The sequence below is a fragment of the Microtus ochrogaster genome, chromosome 8 (genome assembly GCF_000317375.1).
Source record: "Microtus ochrogaster isolate Prairie Vole_2 chromosome 8, MicOch1.0, whole genome shotgun sequence".
In the NCBI taxonomy this organism is placed as follows: Eukaryota; Metazoa; Chordata; class Mammalia; order Rodentia; family Cricetidae; genus Microtus; species Microtus ochrogaster.
This window is the reverse complement of record NC_022015.1, coordinates 7,537,844-7,555,625: the sequence shown is the minus strand read 5'-3', so window position 1 is coordinate 7,555,625 and position 17,782 is coordinate 7,537,844. Positions and strand designations below refer to the sequence as shown.

The 17,782-nt window shown below is 38.9% G+C and overlaps 1 protein-coding gene across 6 annotated transcripts in view; it reads left to right on the top strand.

Annotated features, from left to right (window-relative positions):
- The window catches only part of Sox6 (SRY-box 6), a 556,070-nt gene that overhangs the window by 232,050 nt on the left and 306,238 nt on the right, over nt 1–17,782 (top strand). For all 6 annotated transcript variants that reach the window (XM_026781359.1, XM_026781360.1, XM_013347706.2 and 3 more), the window contains one exon: nt 11,924–12,164. In XM_026781359.1, coding sequence (XP_026637160.1) covers nt 11,928–12,164 — 237 coding nt within the window. In that variant the 5' untranslated portion in view covers nt 11,924–11,927. The remainder of the gene's footprint in view (nt 1–11,923; nt 12,165–17,782) is intronic.

The following is a 17,782-nucleotide window of genomic DNA, read 5'->3' as shown; positions in this document are numbered from 1 at the left end:
TTCCCCCTCTTCCCCTGCCTCTTCCATCTCCTCTTCTTTCTCACCTCCCTCTGCCTGTCTTTACCTCTGTCCCTACTCCCAGTTGTTATCTAGTATTCAAGTACCTCTAACTCTAGGATTAGTAATTATCTTTTATCTTTAAATTACTAGTCATCAAATCCAGAGCTAGGAAAACACTCTGCCATCGAGCTATACCTCAGGCCAAAAGAAAACAAATGAAAATGGGTCTTTTCACTAAGGTTTAATTAAGTGAACAATTTAGAACATACAAACACACACAGTATTTATAATAAAATTCTATATGGATGGAATATATTAGTAATATTGGAAAGAACTAATAGTTTATATTTAAAAAAAAAATCTTTAACCCTATTTTCTGCCTAGGAGTTAGACTACTAGCATTCTGCCCTCTGTTTGCTCTGTATGGCCTTGGGTGAGTGCTGTTTTATTTTCTGTTTGTCTTTATGAGACAGGGTTTTTGTTATATGGTCCTGGCTGACCTCTGAGTTCCTATGTAGACTAAGAAAGCCTTGAACCTGGAACTATCTTCCTGTCTCTGCCTCTTGAGTGCTGGAATTATAGGCATGTGTAATCTCACTTGGCCTTAAGTTTTATTTTATCTTTTTAAAAATAAGCAGTGTTGTTCTTTGGTTTCCTTAAAATTAAACTGAGCAGAAACATCACCTAACTCCTACAGCTCCCTGACAACATGAGTTCACACTGTGTGTGGTAACATAGAGCATAGGGCAAGGACTTTCTAAGCTTCCAGGGGAAACTATGTCTTTCAGTGATATCTCCAATGTCCATCTGTCTAACCATAATCTATCCACTTACTACCACATTTGCTCATCTTTTTAATGTTCCTGGAAACATAAATTAATGATTGGTGTGGCTTTTTAATTGCCCTTATGTTTAAAATTCAAAGTGTATTTAATGGTTCAGAGCATGTGGGAAGATGAGACACTTAATTGTGTATGGAATTGGTTTAGAAGCTTCATTTTATTATTTTTTATTTTAGAACTTTTTTTATTCATTTTACATACCAGCCACAGTTTCCCTTCTCTCCCCTCCTTCCACCTTCCTCTTCCCCTCCCTCAACCTACCCTTATCCACTGAAGCTTCACTTTAAATCTTCTGTTACAGCTGCTGTTTTTCTGGTTAGTTTAATATCCTACCTGTTTCTCCTTACTTGAATAGCATTTAAACAACTGGACAATATTTACTGATTTGTCTTTGCACCAAATATTGTGCTAGGTTGGCATCAGGGGATGCAGAGAAACATGGAATTTTGTTCTCTTTCTTGGAAAGAAAGAGCCTAGTTGGGATAATTTATACAGTTGTTTATGTTTTATCATTCTTTAATTTTCTTAAAAAAATAAGGTTGTGTAGGGTGTGTGTATCAAATATTGAATAAATGTTGCAAGAATGACTTCCTGGGAGGTGAGGGAAATGACAGGGAATAGGTAGAACAAAGGCAGAAAACCTGAGAAAAGCTTGAGACTACCAGTGTCCACAGAGTGGAAAGTGCAGGTGCAGCCTGGAGAAGGCAGGTTAGAAAGACTGGGTGGATTTGGGTGCAGGGTCTTGAATGCCTGGGTCAGGAGTTTTGATTTCATTGTGTCTCCAGGGGAGAGCTACTGATGTTTTGATTAGGAAAGTGGAGGCAGATGGAATGGCAGCAATTCATCTGAAAGGGGAAGGCAATGAAAGAGACAAGCTAGTTTAGAGTAGGTTGCTGGAGTTTGAGCCTGATGTGCAGTAAACCCTGTCCTGAGGTAATTATAAGTATGGTGAGCAAGGAGGGCCTGAGAGAGACATCACCAGGGCAGTCTGATGCAGCTGAGGCAGACTGGCAGTGAGGAGCATGGACACCTCTGAGAATCATGCTCTTCTGGACCTGGGTAAACAAAGGAAGGCACTGTGGAAAATTCTGATGAAGCTAGTTTTAAATTCTGTTGCTATGGCATTGCAGAGTGTATCTTAATATTAACAACTTATGGTTGTTTTGGGCCTTTCAGGGAAGGAACTAGAAAAGGTAATCAAGGGCTTTAGAAATAAAGCCTGGAGAGGCCTGATCAAGAAGAGCACAGGGGCAGAAGAGAGGTGACAGTGGCAGCCTCAGCGTGTGACGCGAATGTTTGTAATTGTTCACTTAAGTACAAAAGAATGATCCATTTTCTCATTATGCCCTCTCTACTTTTCCTCTGCCTGTCTTCCTAGTACCACTGAACATCTGTAAGGTGTGGTGCATGCTGCCAGGCACTGAAATCCAGCAATGAACAGGACAGGTGGGAGTCTGTCTGTGGGTCACAACATATAAAAATCTTTTCTTCCACTTACAAAGCCTGTGACAGTGTCTGCTGGAGCCCTAGCAGTGTTTCTCTGACAAGGCATGCCTTTTCTTGTAGATATTCTATGTTATCTCTGGGAATGTTAAGGAATGAACATCTCTGAAGTTCAAAACTCCTGGTCACATCCTCACATCCCCTCAGCTAGGAGATGTTCACTGTGTAAGGATCTCTTGGAAAGAAAAAGGTTGTTATGTTACGTGAAAACTGTAAGAATGAGGGAAATTATAATTTCCTAAAAGTATTATTCTCCCCTTATCCAAATGTTTTACTAGACAACAGGAAATTTATCAGATATCATAGTCAAAACTTGCCCCTGAGACCTGACTTCTCCCTTCTGGTTCTCCCCACCTAGAGTTTCTGACTGTGCATGCAGTCTGCCTGTGTGAGCATCTCTTACACTTCCGTGACAACACAGAATGAAGAAAGTGGAACGCAAGGAGAATTCAGACTGGTCTCAAGGAAGTGTCCAGACAGGGAGTGACATACCAGATTGTCACTCTTCGATTTGTATTCTTAGATTCAGTCTCAGGCAATCCTGAGCTGTTGATGGTGCCCAGTTTATTCCTTCACCTGGTGCGGGTCTCTCTGCTCCTCTGCTAACTAGCTGCTTGTGGGTGGTGAGTGATTAGAAGTGAGACTTTGTAGAGCAGAGGTGAGAGGCAGAAGTGGAGGACCAGACTTAGCAACCTTATACATCTTTCTAGTAAAGGAAGGACACTGTTGATGGAAGAAGAGTCCCCTAAAGTGGGAGTGTGTGTATGTGTGTGTGTGTGTGTGTGTGTTACCATATTGAAGGGAACTATATGAATCTGAGCATTTTAAATTTTGAGTTAGATATAAAAGAGTTAAATATAAAAGAGCATTAATGACTTTGCTAAGAGAGCTTTATGTGGTAGGTTTCCTTTTTATGTGTCAGGATACTGATGATAATAGTTTTTGCTTGGACCATGGCATCATCAGTGTGTGGGAGAGCCAGTTCCAGCTTCAAAGCCAAACCAGTTTGGAGTTATGGAGTCCTCGGGAGAGTGAGTCAGTTTGGTCACCAGTCTTGGGCAAGAATTTCAGATGCTTAAGGTCTCAAAAAGAATTCATATTTTCTAAATTTTTATAGAAATAATTAATTTGTAGGATAAATTTCCAACCTCAAAAATTTAAGCCAATTTAGAAGACAAAGTATGCAGCTTCTTTCTCTCTTAAAGAAAAGTTAAGTAAAAGCTAATGAGGTTGGATTTCCACTCTCAGGAAGGAGTCTATGCTAGAAAGAAATTTCTGGAGGTGAGGATTTTTTTTTTTTTGGGATGGATGTGCTGCTGAGTGTAATTGGTGTAAGCCACTGTGATGTCACCTGTAGGTCTTTGCACCCTGTCGGTAAGGTTGTGAGGCTCCTATTTATATTTGTTTCATTCTCCATAAATTGGTGTTTCTTGTTGTTTTCCATTTTTACTTGATGTAAGACTAATAAATCTTATTGTTACACAATATGGAGCTTGCCTCGCACACTCAGGATTAAAGCGTTATCCTTATTGGGGGAGCCAGATAGATGTGTTTACTCTGTAGAGAGGTTTAGATTTGATTTTTTGTTTTCTTTGTGGTAATTATGTTTGCACTTTGCTGATCACTACTTGTGCATTATTACAATGGAAGGTGACAATTTGATTGTCTTCAATTGGAGAAACAAGTAATTTTATATTCACCAAGCTGTCAGGTAATACTAACTCACAGTACTGAGAGCTCCTGGCAATGCGGTTTGGCACCTATATTTAACTGCTTTGATGCTTGTGTAACCTCTGCTGAATCAGAAATGCTTCAGAGACGGTTTTCAGGACTGTGCAATGAGGTTTTCATTAAGGAGACAAACTGAAAATGAGCTGTAAAGCCAGGCTTCTTTCTCCCCTCCCTTTCCTCTGCCCCCACCCCCACTGCTCTCCTTTTCCCTTTCTCTCACCCCCCCTCTTCCTTCTCCCTGCCTTCTCTTCTTTCCCACCCTTCTTGGATAGGAATCTGAAATGTGTGATATTTCCTTACCAGAGAGAATTGCCCCATAGCTTTATGTAACTGAAGAGACCCTAGAAAATCAGCTTCTTGACATAATTTTGCCCAATATCGCCATGTTTGAGATTTCATATTGGAAAAAATATCTCAATAGTATCTGATTTTCATCTCTCTCTTCTTTTCTGAAAATATTAATCAGAAAGTCACAGTGGAGGAAGAGTGGGCAAATAAATGCATGAATAACGTTTTATACTTTCTGTCTGTGAAGATGTGACTCTAGTTTGTAACTTTTCTTAATAAGCAGATGAGATGTCCCCAAACTGGACACTTTTATTAGTGGATCGGTTTCAGCTTAGTGGGGACACCCCTTGAAAAATTAGGGTTCCCATCCCCTGTGAAGAGAATGTTCTAAGTGGGCATGCTGGAATAAATCCCCATGCTGTTATTTTAGACAGCCTTCTTGCACACAAGCCATGAAGAGGTCTTTCAGTTGAGCTGTTCAGTGGCTGAGCTTGATTAAAACCCTCTGGGTTAGGGTGTGTATTTATAGTAGCCATTGTTTGGTTTTGATCTGACTGTCAAGCCACTGATTTTATTTATATTCTCTGGTAGTGGCTTTCCAAAGCAAAATTTCCAACAGCTACTGGTAGATAAACTATGAGAAAACTCAGTTTTATTTCTATCAAGCAAAAAGTGTAGTGGCTCCATGATATCAAGTTGTTTTGATCTTAGAAAGAAACTGGATACACAGGGGCAAATGTGATAATTTTAGGTTTTCCATAGGCAGTCAACCAGAGGCCAGTCGTTGGGGGAGTTGCCTGTGCCTTTTAGCAGACACTGACCAATTAGACAGAGGTGGTTACGTGATGTAACATTATCAGGAGAAACAATTCATGAGTCAAAGCATTCCAAGACATATGAGCTCTAGTCCAAAGAAGAGTCTTAAGCTATATAAAGTGACAGCAACATTGTCAGCTAAATATAGACACCAGAGATACAAACTCTGATGACTTGAGAAGAATCTGTTCCAGGTAGTTCCTGTTCTGTAACAACCTCAGAGGGCCTTTGGTGACAATTTTGGTGCATTGGTATGGAAAATTAGAGGCCTTAAGAAAGTCAAGACCGATTAATTTAAGCCCCTTCTTACTCACACATCAAGTGTATGTCATTTTGCCTCAGCTCTGTCAACTTTGCAGCTTGCTCAGATCAGTGAGGTTCCTAACAGGCTTCACCTCTCAGTGGCTCTATAGAAACTTGGAGAGAAGGGCTGAGATGCTAGGAGGAAGACAGGGTTGTAGGTTTTCCAGTAGCCCTGAGAGCTTGCGTTCTGTCAGTTGCTTATTAAACTTAGACAAGGAAGAAAAACCTTGTAAAAAGCCCATGGGCGTTTGGAGGTGGAGTGGAGATGACACGGGATTGTGGCTCCAGAGAACACAGAGACCCAGTAGCAGCCGTGACCTCTCCTGGAGAAGGTCCTACAAGGAGCTTCTTCATTTGATTAGTATGTGTAAATTAAACATTTTAAGATCTATTTATTTGTGTAAATGGATGTTCTGCCTGCATACACATCTGTGTATCACACAGGTGCTTGGTGAGCTTGGATGTCAGAAGGGGACACTGGACCCCCTGGAGCCAGAATTACAGAGGGTTGTCAACTACCATGTTGGTGGTGGGAATCAAACACAAGTCCTCTGCAAGAGCAACACGTGTTCTTCACCAAATGGGCCATCTCTGCAGCCCCCAAGGACTTTCTTCACTTTATAGCTAAGCTTTTCCTTATAACCCTCTTGAGTCCCTGAACGTGGGAATTAGAGGCACAGGAAGAGGTTTGGAAGTCATTCTTTGCCCTGGGCTGGGTGGACTGGAATCCTTTGTGAGGTTCCTGGGCATTGTGCATTTTGGCAGCTGAGCGTATCTGTTACTCATGCTCCTTAGAGTCAAAAGCATTATGTTATGTTTTGGAAAACCAGTTAATTTCTCAGTATCAGATCAAGTGTAGTATTCAAGTAACCTCTCTAACTGGGATGAGTCTACATGAATTGTCCAGAACAGATCTTCAAAATAATAACTGTAAGCATTGGACTGAACTTTAAAATTTTTCTCATAAGTAAATGAACTATTAAAGCGCTGCTTTATGTTAGAACAGTATGTCTTTTTTGCTTTTAGCTTTATTGCTTCTTTTATTCTTGAGATTATAATAATTACATCATTTCCTTCTCCCTTTCCTTACTCCAAACCCTCCCATATACCCCTCCTTGTTCTTTTTCAAATTCGTGGCCTCTTTTTCTTTTTTCATTGTTGTCACACACACACACACACACACACACACACACACACACACACGTACATAATTCTTTTGAATAATAAGTGTAACATACCCCAAAGTGAGTGTTAATTTGATAATAATCAAAAAAAGTAATGAAATATTAAAAAATATTTCTGTGCCATCATATTGGAACATAAGCAAACTCTTCTGAAGCAGAGGACTTAATATATGGATGGAAGCCCCACCCTCCTTTCTTCTATATAGCCCAGACCTCCTCACCTTTCCTATTCAAGAACAGGAAGCACTTTTACCATCTGAGTTACTTTGTAATGACTTAAGCATTCCTACCTGGCTGTAGGGTTGGAGTGGAGGGTTTTTACTTTTATAGAGATGGACCTGTTCCTGATGGCATCCTGGAGGGCATTATTAATTATGGAGGCTTATCTCTATCCATCTTGTTCCCCCAAATCTCAAACTGGAAGTTATTTCCAGTGGTCTAGCATTCAGAGAATTCACCTGATCTGTTGGGCAGAGACAGTTCGAGTGTAGGGAACATATGATGGGAACTGAGTTTTACATTTCCCAAAGACATACAATACAATTCTTTTTGGAAGTTTTCCTTGATAATAGCTATGCCCCAGAAAACCATCTTGTTTAACCAGTGTGATAAGTTGACAATGTAGTTTTCCTCTCTGATTATAATGTGCTCTGTGTAGTCAATACACTGGTACCATGTGAGTGTAATTTCCTCTTTTATTTGATCTCCAATGCACTGTATTATAAATAAACAGTTAAAAAAAAACACCAAACAAATCTGTTGCATTTCCTTTTAAGATTGTACCACTGTAGACACTTGTTCTAGTAAAGTAGAATTGGGCACATTTGATTGCATTTAAATTTTTCATGCTTCAGCAGTTTGGCTGGGAGCACAGCAAAGAAAAATCCCATGAGCGAGGAGAGTTGAGAATAATAGAACTTGATTTTGTGTATTATAGCGGCAACATTTGCGCTGCTTTAGTAGGGTTGTGTCAGCATTTCCATTATAAACCCCTGTTTTCAGGGGCTCTAACTAGGAAGATATTTTTTTTAATACAAATTAAAAAAACAATTCATTTGAATGATTTTTAAGTTATAATAGAACAAAAATAAAACAAAGTAAAGTCACATAGAAATTGACTATTTTCACAAGGATTTTAATTTTTTTTTTGCTCATTAGTTGTGTGGGACATAGCTAGGTAAGGTGCTAGCTGATGTACAGAGGGATGGAGTAGGTGGGAACATTTTTGTGATGCATAGTATCATTCATGTGTGCATTCAAAATAAGTGCAAGAATTGCACGCAAAGCTGGAAAATCTCAATTAACAAGGTGTATTTCATTCATGGATTCCTAAAGCAGGTGATGTGGGTACAGTGACTGGAGTAAGGGTTTCACCAAAGCCGAGTGTCTGTGCTTTCTAGAGTGCACTCCAATTACTCTAGGAAAATGTGCAGAAGGGAAATTCTAGGGCTGGCAGGAGTGCCAAAGTGAGGTTACTTACAAGAGCTTGCCGTGCGAACCTGATGTGAGTTCAGTTCCTAGAGCAGAGCTCACTCCTGAAAGTTGTCCTCTGACCTCCACATGCACTGCTTGGCAAGTGCATGCTTGCACCTCCCCCTCCATTCCCTCACCCAGTGTTAAAAAGAACAGAAAAAGGGTAATACTAAAGAAAGGAAACGAATGAGGATGTATCAGTTAAATTGAAAGATTGTATAACGATTTACATATAAAAATTAGCAAGCCAGATCCGATAGTAGTAAATCTATGATTTATTTTCTAAACTACACAATAGCAAGCTGGCTCAGCAGATAAAGGTGCTTGCAGCTAAAAGCAATGACAACTCAAGTCCTGTCCCTAGGATCTGTATGGAGGAAGGAGAGAACCCACTCCTGTAAGTTGTTGTCTGTCCTTCACACATGCATGCTTGGCACACACACAATGATCGTAATATTTAAAAAAATATGTGTTAAAAGTGAGTCGTGTGCATTTTCCCATAAAACAAACAAACAAAAGCACCTCTTAGAACAGTGATTCTCAGCCTGTAGGTTGCAACCCCTATAGGGGTCACATATAAGATACCCTGCATATTAGACATTTACATTATGATACATAACAATAACAAATTACAGTTATGAGCTAGATACAAAATAATTTTATGGTTGAGGGTTGCCACAACATGAGGAATTGTTTAAGGCTGAGAACTACTGACCTAGAATAATACGATACAATGACAAAGCTACTGTTGAGAACAAACTGAAAGAGCCCAACATTTTTATCAAAAGGAAATACCTTGGTGAGAGAACAAGAGTCTTCTTTTCCTCTGTGTACAACGTAGTTAAGAATGCTAATAAAACAAGCACAGCCGGGAAAGTAAAGTATGATCTGAAAAGTGCTCTTGGTGACACAGCATGTTGACCTTGTTACAAAGGGATGGGCTGGGGAGCCAGGCGTGCCTTCCTTACCTGGTTCTCCTACCTCCCCTACTCCTCTGTCCCAGTTGTGGTGTGAGCTGAGGATGAACAGTTGGCTTTGATATATTGGCAGCCTATCTGGTATTTATAATCTCGATACACATTTGTGTTTGTGGGTGTAAAAGAAAAGACAGCTTGTGTGCCGGTGTAAATAGGCTCTGATGGGTCACTGGAGGGCTCACCAGAAGACTGCTGATGAAGGAGAGGTGAAGCCTTCCCCACTAATTGTATTCAGCGTGTAATTTCTAAACTTCCCTCTGAATTTTGATTTTCAATTAACACTCCCCATTTGAAGATAATTTTCTATTTAATGTAATTGCAGGAAATAATTTATTGGCTGATTAAGACTGAAGACCCAGCCTTCCTTAAGAAAAACACTCTCACCAACCAGCCTTTAAACTCAACTCATAGCTTTGGACAGATTGAATCTATTTTTACAGCTGCAGGGCTGTTTAATTAGGATCGTACACTATTGTTAACCAGTATAGTCTGTCATCCAAATGATTCTTTAAGAGACTGTTTGCACTTTTGGGTTTTGTATCCTGATTAATTTTTACTTAAGCATTAATCACAGATACTGCTGTTGGAAGGCACCAGATAACTTTGTAATAAGAGTTATTTGTTGGGAGAACCAAAGTCACTCTGAGTTTTGGGTTATGACTTTCACTTGTATTTAACTGTTTCTAAAAGGTGGTGGTATACTCATTCATTTGTTTTTATTGTGTGTGATTACTTTAACACTAACTGCCCATTATCTGAACAATGAAAACACTCCTGCTGTCTGTGATCACCCTTGATAACTTGCAGGACAGTTGTAATTGCCTGGTTTTGCTGGAGTATTTCTGGGGCCATTACAGTGGGTTCTGTAGTGACTTTCAATACTAAAATCCATCCTCTGGTTATGATTTTCTGTGTGTACATGTATGTGTCCATTTGTCAGTACCAAGAGAAGTCACTCAAGGATGCCTCTGAGTCTTTGAGACAGTACTCTCTAGAACATTGTTTCTCTTTTTAGGGAAAATAGAGCTATTCTTCTACACACTTTTCCTATTTTATTTTTCAGTCTCATCTAAATAGATGAAAGTTTTAGTATTTGTACAATGATTATTATAAGTAGGTATCAGCATTTTAATATGTTTCAAAGCACTTCAAAAGCCTGTAATACTTTTATTTAGAACTGTGCATAATTAGATTAGCTGATCTTCTATTAATGTTTTTCACTGTAGGATACTAACTCCGAGCCCCCTCATTAATTGTGAGAAATTTAGCATTAGCTGTTAAATCCTATGTGAAACATGGGCTGCTACATAAAAACTACTGTTTAAATTGGAATTAACTTAATTATTTTTCCTTGCACTTGATATTTCCTTCACTGCAATATTCATGAAAGCATGTGACAGATTTGTAAATTTAACTGTTAATCTCAGATTTCTAGACCCTTTAATCAGTATTTATTTGTCTGTAGAAACAGTACAGGCAAGTTAATGATTTGCTAATTTGAAAAATGCTCATGTGGTTCCCTATGTTAACTGATTTGTGCATTTAAAAATGGTATGAAATCAATTAATGTTAAAGAGCAATTAAGGTGGCGATTGTATTCCCGTCATTACACAGCAGTTTCAAAGGAAATACAATAAATGAAAATCAACGTGAAGTTTTAGGGGAAAAATGGTTTCTTCCCTCAATTCGTAAACTTTTAGTGGTTTGGTCACTAACCACTTCCCCAAGATATTTATCTTTCTAAAGTGATGTTTCAAAGTTTTGTAATTTTGTATAACATCACAGTTTCTGATCTCATATAAAGTACAAAATGAAGGTCTCATCACACAGTCTCTTGATTGTTTCTTTGTGGAGACTTCAACAAATGATTCTGGTTTACGAGCTTTTGGTATGCACAGTAAGCATTCAATTTTTTCATAGTAAATGCTATAAATCATGTATCTACTTCCAGTCATAAAATAGAGGTATAATTACTTCAAAAACTCAAGTCAAATGTCACAAAGTTGTTATAAGATTTATCTAACTCAGGCATAGGCAGGCGGATCTCTGTGAGTTCGAGACCAGCCTGGTCTACAAGAGCTAGTTCCAGGACAGGTTCCAAAACCACAGAGAAACCCTGTCTGGAAAAATCAAAAAAAAAAAAAAAGATTTATCTAACTCTAGAAGTCACTCAGTTAACATGTCACTTAAAAGTTAACAAGCAATACTTACTGTATCTTGGAGGCCTTCAGGAAAGCTTCACATTGGTGTAAGGTCTGGCATTCACAATCAAGATGTAAGCTAGGAAATCATGGCCAAATTGCTTAGCATATTAAGGACAAATTATTTACTCAGTTTCTGTTTTCTACTTAGGCTTATTTCTATTCTTCAGAGCTTTGGGAGAAAGTTAGATGTTTTTACTCTGAAGTCTTTCTTCAAACTAGCTCATCAATCAGTTCATTCACTTGTTACTTTCAATGCTAACCACCAATCTAATCACTCTCCAGAAACTCATAGTCTAGTTGGGAAAACTAGGAGGAAGGGCATACAAATACATATATTGTACATCACGAAAACTTAGAAAGATCTTATTTGGGGATTACGTAAGGGTAATGCAGCAGTTAGCGGGAAGATGTTTAGAGAGTGGAAGCAAAGAGGAGGCATAGAACAGATAAGCAATCCACCCTTTGTCTGTGGTTTACACTCTGCCTCTCAATTTCAAGGATTTTTATTTATTTTATGCTCAAATTAGTCAAATACAATGAATGACATCTACTTTTGTTGTTGAGAGTCCTCTTTAATCCATGGTGTTTCCCTTCTTCTGCAGAAGAATGTCTTCCAAGCAAGCCACCTCTCCATTTGCCTGTACAACTGATGGAGAGGAAACAATGACCCAGGATTTGACCTCAAGGGAAAAGGAAGAGGGCAGTGATCAACATGCGGCCTCCCATCTGCCTCTGCACCCCATAATGCACAACAAACCTCACTCTGAGGAGCTACCGACGCTTGTCAGTACCATTCAACAAGATGCTGACTGGGACAGCGTCCTGTCATCTCAGCAAAGAATGGTGAGCACTGAAAGTCTGGCGACTGCTACTGACTATGTCTGCATCCTCATTATTAGTAGGTGTTTGGAGGAAAGTTAAAATACATGGCTCCAGTGTTATTCCTGCTCGGGTCACAAAACAAACATGAGACATACAGTTGTTACTATTTTAATAACTGGGAAAACTGGGAAAGCAGTTTGTGATCTAGGCTATGTCCCACCATTAGATCCCCTTGACAAAAGAGTATTGATTTACTTTTTTCTAAAAAAAGTCAGTTTCTTATTTTTCTATTCCAGTTTAATGTGATGAATTTAGTAATGTCATAAATAGGTAGTAAAATGAAGTGCGGTTGTGTATTAATATTGAGAAATTAAGTTAAGCAAATATATCTGTTTGAATGAGATCCTAGCATGAACTACATCTACAGTAAGACAATATTGGAATCTATCATTTTTAATGACAAGTTTTGATTTATAATAAAGATTTTCCTCCTGTACTTATATATTAATTTCAAAGGAAAAGCAAGGCTCCTGGGTAACTATTCAGACTGTTTGGCTTCCTCTATAAGCAGAAATGAAATATCAGGTTGTGAGGAGAGTAGGAAGCTTTCCCATGATAAATTTTGTCTTTTAACCATCAAAATAGAAACTTTATGAGTGACTTAATTACCTATTCCAAATAAAACCTTTTATTTTTTATCAACTAGAAGAAACTAGAACCTTAATTTATTTCATTAAATTAGAAGTTTCAACCCTGGCTTGTATTTCTTAACTTATGGGTAACCAAAAATTAAGTTAATGAAAAAAAATCTTAAGTAGACAATGAGAGTTTTATTCCTTAACAAAAAAACAATATATCGTTCAAAATGCCTTACTAACTAATGCACGTATGCAGATGGATGATTGTATAGGGAGAAAGTTTTATTTTCAAATGATTTTTGTAGACACAGCCTATGCTCTGGAGCAGTATGAGGAAAGGGGGTGGGGATCAAAAGATGAATGAAGCAAGTTTTGAATAATTTTAGTTTTATTCCGGGATCCAAAGACTTTTATTTATTTGTTAACACATCTCAATTATACAGATTAACAAATTTCATTGACATTTCCATACATGCATATAGAATTTTTGTTTTAGTTTCCTGCTCTACTATCATTTCTTAAGCACCGTCTTTCTCTGCTCTTCTACATTCCTAATAGTCCTTTTAGGTCAATGTTCCCCTCTCCCTCCATACTCGGCTTAAATGTCACATGTGGTGGAGAAACTTGTCTTTGTGCATTTGACTTATTTCACTTAAAATGATAATCTCCAGATTTTCCCAAATGACATCATTTGTTTTTCTTTTTTTTTTATTTATTAAAAATTTCCACCTCCTCCCCTCCTCACATTTCCCTCCCACTTCTCCCCCTCCTCCTCCCTATCCAGTCCTTAGAGAAGTCAGGGTACCCTGCCCTGTGGGAAGTCCAAGGCCCTCTCCCCTCCATCCAGGTCTAGGAAGGTGTGCCTCCAAATAGATTAGGCTCCCACAAAGCCAGAACATGTAGTAGAATCAAATTCCAGTGCCATTATCATTGGCTTGTTGGGAATCAACAGTGTACAATTTTCTGGCTAGAAATTTACCTTCCAAGAGAAGGGGAAAGCAAATATATGAGTCAAGGATGAAATATATTTTCTGATTGAACTTGTTCATTCCTTGTCTCCAAGGTGGCACTGCCGAGATGGACGGTCAGTCTCTGCTCCTTGCTCCTCAGCAGGACAATAAGGCTCTGCGTCGTCTTTATTTGAACAAATATTTACTGGGTACCTTCTGGATGCCAGATTTTCTACTAACTACATTTGTATTATGGTGAAGCAGATGTGATGCGTGCCATCCTGAAGTTTGTGTTGTTGGACAGGGGATAGATATGCTAACACATACATAGTTAACACTGTGACTGTGCTGTGAAGATCAGGATGTTGTCTGAAAGCACAGTGAAGCGAGTCTAACTTTGAATAGATGACCAGGATGCCCTCTCCAAGCTAAGGATGACAGGAAGTAGTTAGAGCAGGGCAGAGGAAATCCATTGAGAGGGAAGTGCATGTGGAGTGTCTGAGGTGATAAAACCATAAATTAATTTAAGGAAATGCAAGACGGTCTTTGTGGTCAGAGGATAATGAAGGAAGATACATCAGAAGTGGTTGGAAAAACAGATAGGGCCTATATCATCCAGGCCTTGGAGATGGCATTGTGGCGGGGAGATTTCATCTGAGTGCAGTGGGAACAGCCTTTGAAGGGCTGAAGAACATTTCTCACAGATAATTCCAACTGTAGCACAGTGAATGGACAGGCAGGCGTCAAGAGTGAAAGCAGGGGGAGCCACTGGGATTTCTATTTCAGAAATCTAGATGAAAGATTACAGTAGCTTGGATTAGTGTAGACAAAGAGGGGACACAGAGAGGGATTGGTTCAAGATAGTTTTGCTTTTATGCCATGTGCAGACCTGACAAAATAAAAGTAACTGGAATGGAAAATGTATGGGTAGAGGCAGGGACAATACAGTTCAAGATGTTTCTTCAGAGGGCACTTTCCTTATTTTTACCAGAAAAACTTTATTTTTGGCAAGTTGCTTTGCTGAGTTAGTCTGAAACTTTTGGTTATGCTTAATTTGTCAAAAAAGATACTAATGTATATGTAATAACTTCTGTTACATGTGATTTATGGTAGTATAAAATAGCTTAAGGTTGCAAGCATGTTATAGATGAGTGTGAGAGACCATTCTCATAGAAATGTTTCCAAACTTTTACTGTGCTTTCTCCTAGAGCTTTTGTGTTCTCTGAAGGCTGGGAAGCCAAAATATTTGTTTACCTCCCACTGTATAGCTGTTCCCAGCTGTGTACTTAGATGGTGCAATAAAAGGATTTAACAAATGGGAAATAGCAGCTGCATGTGGAAACTCTCTTTGTGTTCCCTCCTCACAGATAGATTCGACAATGTGGCAACTGTAACCTCAGACCTATGATGACCTAGGCCTCAGATCAGGTCACCAGTCAGGTTCTGTTTTTTTTGTAAAGAAAAACAAAGGAGAGTTTTAGGTTCCTGCCAGTTCTGCAAACATGTGAGGGGTGTGTGTGTGTGTGTGTGTGTGTGTGTGTGTGTGTGCGTGTGTGTGTGTTGTAATAGGAAGACTGTAACTGAAGTAAAATTCTAATTATTTCATTAAATATGAAGTCCAAAAGAGCATGACGCAGAGACCTGAATTGTCAGTTCTCGTCTGTGGATCTTTCTTGCTTCTGCTGTTTGTTTGTAGTTTTCTCACTTACCATCAGCTGAGTCTCATAAAATACTGCAGTGAGACAAAAGCTAAGGATGAGTGTGCTAACCACAACACATTTGTTAGGACCCTTCCATTTCTGTAATTTAGTTTCCACAATGGTCCTCATATACCTGAAAGCATTTTGTCTACTGAGTTCAAAAGAGTTTCACTGGGAAATATGAAAACCTGAGAGGTGGCTTTCTCTAAGCCAAGGTAGAAAAAACAATGAAATTCTGCCAGTCTTCATCACTTGACTAGAAAACAAGTTACATGCTAGAATTCTGATTATTTTGAAGTAGAAATTCAACGAAATAAAATGCCACACCGTTTCCAACAAGTAAAACAATGCATAACGATCCAAGCACAGAAGGAGGACTCACAGGCTAATGCAATATAAAGCATTTGGACAGATTTTAAAGAATTACAGAAACCAGAACATCTGTTTTTAAATTTCATATCTTATAGCAATTGGTGACTTTTTTTCTGATGGTTGAAAAGCTAGTACACATAAAAAGTGCTTTTTACTTTAAGTACTCTGTTTTTGTCACGGCTTTAGGGTACTGATACATTTGACACAGGAACATTGGCACCATTCAGTGACATGTATTATTGTTCTCATTGGCCTTGTGCTGTCAATAAGCAATGTAGCTACATAATTTTTCCATGTTAAAATGTATAGGGCACCATTCTTTTGTATGTCAGCATAAAGGAACATCTTTGTGATAGCTTGCAGTGACAGTATCTATTCTCATATGTGGTTATTTCCCATACAATTTCCAAGTGTGGAAAGGATATGTGAGCCTAGGTATTGCTAGTAAATGTCTCTGAAAATACACAGATTTGTTTATTGGGGGTTATGTTGTGAAGATATTTATATGTAGCAACTTGTATCAAATAAATGAGTAGAGAGGTGTATGTTGTTCTGAGTTCTCCTTCCAGTACATTTTTTTGTTTTGCTTTAAAATATAATTTAAAGAGCTGTCATCTGCATCATCACTGGTAAGGGCGTTTGGAGTGTCCACTCGGTTCCAGATACCAAGACTGCCTTGTAATAATATTAGATCTCTGTTTGAATGGAATTTACACAGCACACGGTCTCAGAGTAAGACAGTTCAAACAGTGGGGAAATCCAGTGAGGAGAACAGCAGCACAGAAGGAAGAGCTAGCTGGAGATGAGAATCTTGAGCTGAAGTTTGGAACACGTCAACTGTGCAGAGATTTGGGGTGGGCACCTAGCAAGTGTGTAATAAGTTACAAAAGTCTTTTTAAAGATTATTATTTAAATTTTTTACATTTTTGGATTTAAAACATGTTTTTATTCTTTGTAAATTTCATATATATAATATATTTATATTTATCCACTTCCTGCCCACCACCTCTCTCCAACTTTCTGTGGGAACTACCATCCTAACTCCTTTTTGACTTCATCTCTTTTTTAAAAATTATTATTATATTAATAAATTATATTAGTAGTTCTCTGAGTTCAGTTAGTGCTAAACACATGTGAAAGGGTGTAGAGCCATCCACTGGGGCACAGACTACTGACCAATAGGCATGTCCTTTGATAGGGATGGAGCCTAAGCAATCCCTCCTCGTCCATGCTGCAATTTTTACTGCTTTGATCTTGTTCAGGTCTTATGCAGGTAACCACCACTGATATGAATCGATGTGTGCACCAGCCATGCATGTCATGTTCAGAAGGCAGCATTCCACAATGCTCCTCCTCATATTCTGGCTCTTATGTCCTTTATTCCCACTCTTCCATGATGTTCCCTATACCTTAGATATGGAGAGAATAATATAAACAATCCAGCTATTGCTGAGTACCTAAAGTCAGCACTTTGACCAGTTGTGAGTCTCCACACTAACTACTATCAACTGCAATAAGAAATTCCTCTGACCAAGGCTGGGAGTAGCACTACTATACAGGTATGAAGATAAATATTGAGAGGACAGTTTGACCATTGTCCACTTAGTTAGACAGCCTCCTTCTATTCCCCACTAGGACCTATGATCTTGCAAGTCATGGACTATTGTGCCAATATTAGACATGAACTCCCTCTAATAGAGCAAGTCTCAAATTCAATCAGAAGGAAGTTGGTCGCTATCATAATAGTCATACTATGATTACACCAGTGGAAACATCTTTCCTGGCAGATTGATGCTGTAGCGTGCAAAGTCTAGTACTGGGAAATGTCTTTCCTGCTCCAGTGGGCCCGGATATCACTTACTACTATTACTTCAAAAGCTAGCCATCAAGCCGGGCAATGGTGGCGCACGCCTTTAATCCCAGCACTCGGGAGGCAGAGGCAGGCGGATCTCTGTGAGTTCGAGGCCAGCCTGGTCTAC